Genomic DNA, 6,401 nt, shown 5'->3' with positions numbered 1-6,401 from the left:
CGCTTGCAGTTTGCAAAGCTGTAGCCTGGATACAGCAGAGAGCGTCCTTGGCATTTGCGATTGTAAAGAGCTGGAGGGGGGGGGGGGGGGGGGGGGGGGGTAAGACTGATAATTTGAAGACTTGCCAGAGGTACATTGTCAAATTCAAAAGGCATTTCAAAGAACCACACCATTCACTTTTTCATTCTATCTTCTTTTTTCTTCTTTCTCTGTCTTTTTTTCCTCCCTTTCTTTCTTTTCGCACGGTTGCAGACCGTTTGAATCGACCAATGGGCCTTCAAGTTAGAGACATTGGAATGTAAATGAGCCCAGCGCGTGCTCCCGGCACAGTGAAAGCCCGGGATTGTTTATTGAGCTCCCGGAGCCACGCGCCTGGCCCGGGGGAGTCGGTGTGCAGAAGAATCACACAGCGGGGGCGGGGCCTGGCCACGAAGCGTGCGTCTCAAAAAAGGGGTGGGTGGGGTGTGTGTTGGAGGCGCGTGTTGAAAAAGAGGAGTGCTGCCAAAGTTTGGGTCAGATCGGCTCGTGGAGTAAGCAGTCAAGAGAGACTTGGACTAGAGTTAGCCACACGGTCCCCACGCGAAGGACACGAGAGCTGTACACTGCCAACTCTTCTCCTCCTGCCACAAGTTTCAGGCTGTCCCTCTTTGCGAGATGGAAACCGCGACCATCACCACCACGCAGACTGCATTCACCTTTGGACTTAGCGAAAGACGCGCCAGCATCAGCCTGCACGCCCCGGCCCAGGACTGCTCGGTGAGCGCTGTGCACCAGAACACCAACGTTGCCGGCTACCAAAGCAAAGCCAAGGTGCTGAAGAGACAGCGCTCCAGCTCTCCGGAGCTCCTGCGCTGCAAGCGTCGCCTGAGCTTCAACGGCCTCGGCTACTCCATCCCCCAGCAGCAGCCTGTGGCCGTGGCCAGGCGGAACGAAAGAGAGAGGAACCGGGTCAAACAGGTTAACATGGGCTTCCAGACTCTGCGTCAGCATGTGCCAAACGGCGCCGCCAACAAGAAGATGAGCAAAGTGGAGACGCTGAGGTCCGCGGTGGAGTACATCAGAGCTTTACAGCAACTTCTAGACGAACACGACGCGGTGTCGGCTGCTTTCCAGTGTGGACTGCCATCCCCGACACTGTCCAACAGCTACTCTGCCGACCCGGAGTCGCCTCACTCCACCTACTCATCAGATGAAGGTGGCTATGAGCCTCTGAGCTCAGAGGAACAGGAGTTATTGGACTTCACAACTTGGTTTGACAGGTACTGAGGCTGTCATGTCATAAATGAACCGCATAGCAGCGTGTGCGCGCAAAAAAGAAGAAAAGCGTCTGACTTCTTCCAGAAATGCTTCGAAAGACTCGATAAAGGCATCAGATCTGTCTTGCTCTCTGTGCTTCCAAGTGATCTGTTGCCTCCCTCACTCGGGCTGCTTCTGCAGGAGCAAAGCAATAGTGACAAACAGGGAGAATGAGTATGAATGCGTGAGAGAGGGAGCATCTTGTTGCATAGAGCGTAGTCCTCACAGGAAGGAGGGAATTGGACACGTTGACGCGTGGAAGTAAAAAACTGTTTGAATAAGTGCAATTAAAATGTGACACAGCAGACTCTGCAGGGACGGCGCTGTCTACAAGATCTGTTCGTCAGTAGTTCATCAGACCCGGACTGCCTTCCTCAGCTGCCACATCTCTTGAAGATGTACAACATAAAAGATGCGTCAACAGACTTTTGTTTTTCTTTTTTCGTGATGTACGTGTCCTCTCCTTTCATAACAAAGCTGTACCATACAACAAACTGTTTTAACACGAAGACATATTTTTGTACATACAGTCAAACAGTGTTGTAGCAGAACGTTCACTGCCACTTTTTTTCCTGACAGTGTTTTGACAACCAGCTGTCAGCGGGGCGGCAAGCTGGCATGTATGAGTTGTGTGACTGGGCAGCAACATCAAGGCTACTGCCTGTAGTTTATTTGTGTGTGTATGTCTTTTTAAAAAAAATAGTTGTCAAGGAGACATTTATTAATGTATGCACTCTCAGCTTCCCGTAGCCTAAAATGTAAATATTTGATTTTAACAGATATATTTTGTGTAAAACAAGTTTTATAAATAAAGATTAATCTATTTATATTATATGTTTTTGCAGTGGCTTGGTTCTTTAGCTGATATTGCGTGTGCGTGTGAGTCTGTGTGTGTCAGCAGCGGCGCTAATTGAGCAAACGAGGGAGCTTCTCTTTTATTCAAAGCCCCTGCATGACCTTTTGCCGACTTGGTTGGGCACACGGGAGAAAATTGCGCAGCTGGGCGAACACTCACCAACCATTATAAACGCGCACCTTCCACGGCGCTTTGTCTGCATTCAGGGCAGGGAGATTAATATTACGTTTCATCCATGCATTGTTTCTTTTGCGTACTCTGCTTTTACCCAATGTCCCAGAGTGCCTGGAGCTGAGGGAAAGGAGGGGGTGGGGGTGGCAATTCACTCAAAGGGTATAGACACTTTGAAATACAGCCTGGGGAAAGTCAGCAAGACAATGAGACGGGGTCAAAATTCTTATTGCCCGATTGAGATCAATCTAAATGAAACCTGGGGTTGTAGACTAGTTGTATCCCCAACTGTGTTTTTCATGGCGCACACAGGCCAATCAAAAAGCCCATCTCCTGCGAAATGGGGAGCACAACGCCCCATTGTGAGCACTATTGTGTGCGCCTTTGCGCCTCATTATACGAATTATTGAAGATCTTCTATTGTAAATAAACACTGATGCCGTGTTCAACTAAGCAGAACGAAGTATAACGAGTTTATTCTCACCTGGCGCGCCTTTGGGGTGTGGAAAACGGGAGCAAGAGAAGCTGCTCTTGTTTGTGAATTGTGAATGTACTTTTCCACAAAATTTAAAGAAGAGACGTTTTTTTAAATCACTTTTGATCACTTCATATATTACTTAAAAACAAAAAGTATGTAAACACAATAGCCCGATATCAAAACAAATTGTATATCCGGACAAAAACGTTAAAAAGTAGCAAAGTCAAGATGAGTAAGATGTCTCTCTCTCTCTCTCTCTCTCTCTCTCACTCTCTCACACACACACACACACACACACACACACACACACACACACACACACACACACACACACACACACACACACACACACACACACAATGGAGCCTGCAGGTGTAAGCCACGTGCCTGTACTTGGTCACAAAGGGCTCCGGCTCTCCCATTGGTTAATGGCTCGCGAATGTGAGCCCTGTCGGTGGAGGCAGTGACAAAATCAAACAAGTGATAAATGGCATTAATTACGCTCGGCATTATAACCTCCTACGTCACCGCGCCTCAAAGAGACAACTCAATGTTAGGCGCAAAATACCCCGCTGGTCCATTATTATTCGGCTGAAATGGCGTTTGCTATGTCCTTCAGTGTCAGGCAGAGGCCACGGCACAAAGTAAAAATAAGCGCTTGTCTCATGTCCTCCTAAGATTGATATGCAATTTTCTCCGCGGCCATGTAGGGAGGAGAAGGGGCGAAAGTAGATTTATTCATGTCATTTTGTCCATGGCTCATTTTCACTTTGACAATACATAAGGGCGATGTTAATTTAGCCATAGTCCACTGGTGAATATCAATCACATGGAGCCCATTTATGCATGCGTTTTCGTGCGCAAAGCCATGATTTACGCTTAAACCATGGAAACGCCAAATGGGAACGTATAATATAGGGATAAACTGGCCAAGAGCGGAGTGATGAGAGGTCATCTGTTGCTTTGAATGCAGTATTGAGTTTGCCTGGTGAATTTTGGCTTATTTTTCATGACGCATTTGCATGCGTATTTTGCACATTAATGAGCTACTTCGGATATGTTGGGTACGAATGTTTTGACCCCTTCGGCAAAAACGTTTATCTTTGTTATCCCACAACATGAATCATTTTCGAAGGCAGACAACACGCAATTACAGTCTAACTGACACTATTTACCAAACAGTTTTTCTTTTCATTATCTTTCCCTTGAATCAAAACGTGAGCAACTCGGGATGATTCCCATAGAAACAAAAAGTATAATCATCACTTTTTAGCAAAAAAAAGACAAAAAAGTGGGTTATAGAAATATTATTTCAGCATATCAAAATAAAAGTCATGGCTGCATTAAAATGTGAGACAACTGTTACTTTGTCCTGTTTTTAAATCAGGATCCGAAAAAGCCCAGGATGAAATTTCTGCTTTTCATTTAACATAAATTCTTTGTAAAGGGGTTTGAGTTTACTGTTGTGATGTTGTCTGTGAGGACAAGGATTCTTATTATGGTCATTAGTGAAGACAAGTTCAGGGATGTTGGTTGCAGAGATGTTGGATGGATGTTTTGAAGTAATACTACCCCAAGCATAGTCAGAATCTGTAAGATGTGAGTGAATGGCTCATCCAGTCATGGCTCAGAGTCACATCCTCCTGCTGAAAGTATTGCTTTAGATTAATACCACCTTGTCAGTGTGTCACAGTTTTTGATTTTTCATAATGACCTTAACAAACATCATCACCTCCTTTCAAACTTAACATTAATGTAACACGATCAAAATAAATGTACACAATCCACAACAGATTCATTTTGGCTGATAGAAGCACTTAAAACATTTTTAAGTGAGTGAAGAGAGTCTGAGTGCTTAACGTGTGTGCACTGAAACTATTTCCTTTTTTGCTTTTGTATTTTAAATGAAGACAAATATGATAAACAAGGTAGAAAACTTCAAGAGGTACCAAATATAAGGATTTTAGCAGCATGTTAGACAAGAGAAGATGTTTAGAGATAAGTGCAAGAAGAAGACAGATGAGTAGGTGGTGTGCAACCTTGAGCGATGCTTACAGAGGTGTTAATGTTTAAGCAGAGGCACAGATGTGTTTCTGTTTAACATAGAAACACCACACACACACACACACACACACACACACACACACACACACACACACACACACACACACACACACACACACACACACACACACTTGGAAAGAGTTATTGTAGCTGGACCCTGCGGCTATTACCTGAGCTAGGTAGTAGAAAGACTGTTTATTGTTGTAGGTTTTTTTTGCCTTAAAAAAACCAAAGAGTTCATTTTTCCCCCCAAAGCTGTGCACTAACAAGCAACTCAGCAAAGTCCTTAATCTCCCACCCTTTGGGCACCAGTACAACCAAAAGACACACATCACAGGATCGACTCTTGTACCAGTGCGCTCACAACACTGCCTGTCAACAGTAACAATCTGACTGTAGCTCATTACTAACACAACAAAATAACCCATAAACACTAACAGGTAACATTACAATAAGTATGGCAATGACTCAAGCTTTCATTACAATAAAAAAAACTGTTTATCATGAAGGTGTGACCTTTCTCTCTATGTTGGAAATAATTCAGAGCTGCCGTATGCTTCATTAAGCATTACTGGGGTCTAAGCAGTGAAGCTGTAGAGATACAGAAATGTCTATACATTGTATTTATTTTTTCTTTCATTGGCGCCACAAAGAACTGAAATCTGGGTCAAAACTAACCAAAGTCATTTCACCAAGTAAGTAAAAGTCTAGTCTAGGTATTTATTTTTGGATGCAACTTTCAAACCCATTTTTTAAAAAAAGAAACCCATTTAAAAGCTTCCAAATGATATTAAACAAATTTGGTGTAAATGATCTTCGGACCAAAGTGTGAAAATGAACCACCAGGGGGTGCTCCAAAAAGCGAAAATTCTTCATAGATTTGCTCCTATTCTTCATACACTTTCTTCATAGATGTGAAGCTTTAGAGTTTTCAGATACCAAAATGTTTCTTTAATCTAATCTAATGCTGAAGTGGCTAAACATGAGCTGAGGTCATATCTCAGCAAATGTGTCATTTACTAACACCAAGCGTGGTGTGTGGACTCCGCACCCATTCAGTTAACTGCTAGGGACGCTGGAGTAAGCAACATGTTTTTTTCCTACGAGCTTTTAAGATGATCAAATCAAACTTTCATAGAGAAACCTGCTTGTTCTTTACAGTTTTTATGATTTGTACTAAACTGTTATTTTTTTTTAACTCCTTCATTGTAGCCTAATTTCTGAATATCTCTTGAAGGTGTCCTAAAGTTAGAACTGAAAGCCCACTTGAATATAAGTGTCAACACAAGATCTTTATCTTTGCCAAATTGGGCCTGTCACATTGTATTTTTCAGCAAATATTACAGGGCCACACAAGAATGCTGCAAAAGCCTTAAAGTCTAGTTACTAGTTACTAGTAGGAATCTTGCCCAAGTCACTTTTGCCTTCTGACAAAAAAAAGTCAGCAATTTGACTCATGTTGTTCTTCTGTCTTCCCAAACTAAAAGAAAGCAAAGTCTTCTTTCTTAGCTTAACGGAGAAAAGACGTTTGAATGC

The 6,401-nt window shown here is 43.3% G+C and overlaps 1 protein-coding gene across 1 annotated transcript; it reads left to right on the top strand.

The window, feature by feature from the left end:
* Positions 1–385: 385 nt before the first annotated feature.
* ascl1b (achaete-scute family bHLH transcription factor 1b) lies at positions 386–2,101 on the top strand. Its single transcript, XM_080874844.1, has one exon. It carries the CDS (start codon positions 655–657, stop codon positions 1,264–1,266), a length of 612 nt encoding a protein of 203 aa, XP_080730970.1. The 5' UTR covers positions 386–654; the 3' UTR covers positions 1,267–2,101.
* Positions 2,102–6,401: the final 4,300 nt, after the last annotated feature.

Source organism: Rhamphochromis sp. 'chilingali' (assembly GCF_963969265.1).
Source record: "Rhamphochromis sp. 'chilingali' genome assembly, chromosome: 2".
In the NCBI taxonomy this organism is placed as follows: domain Eukaryota; kingdom Metazoa; phylum Chordata; class Actinopteri; order Cichliformes; family Cichlidae; genus Rhamphochromis; species Rhamphochromis sp. 'chilingali'.
The sequence above is the reverse complement of the archived record's forward strand: the minus strand, read 5'-3'. Positions and strand labels throughout refer to the sequence as shown.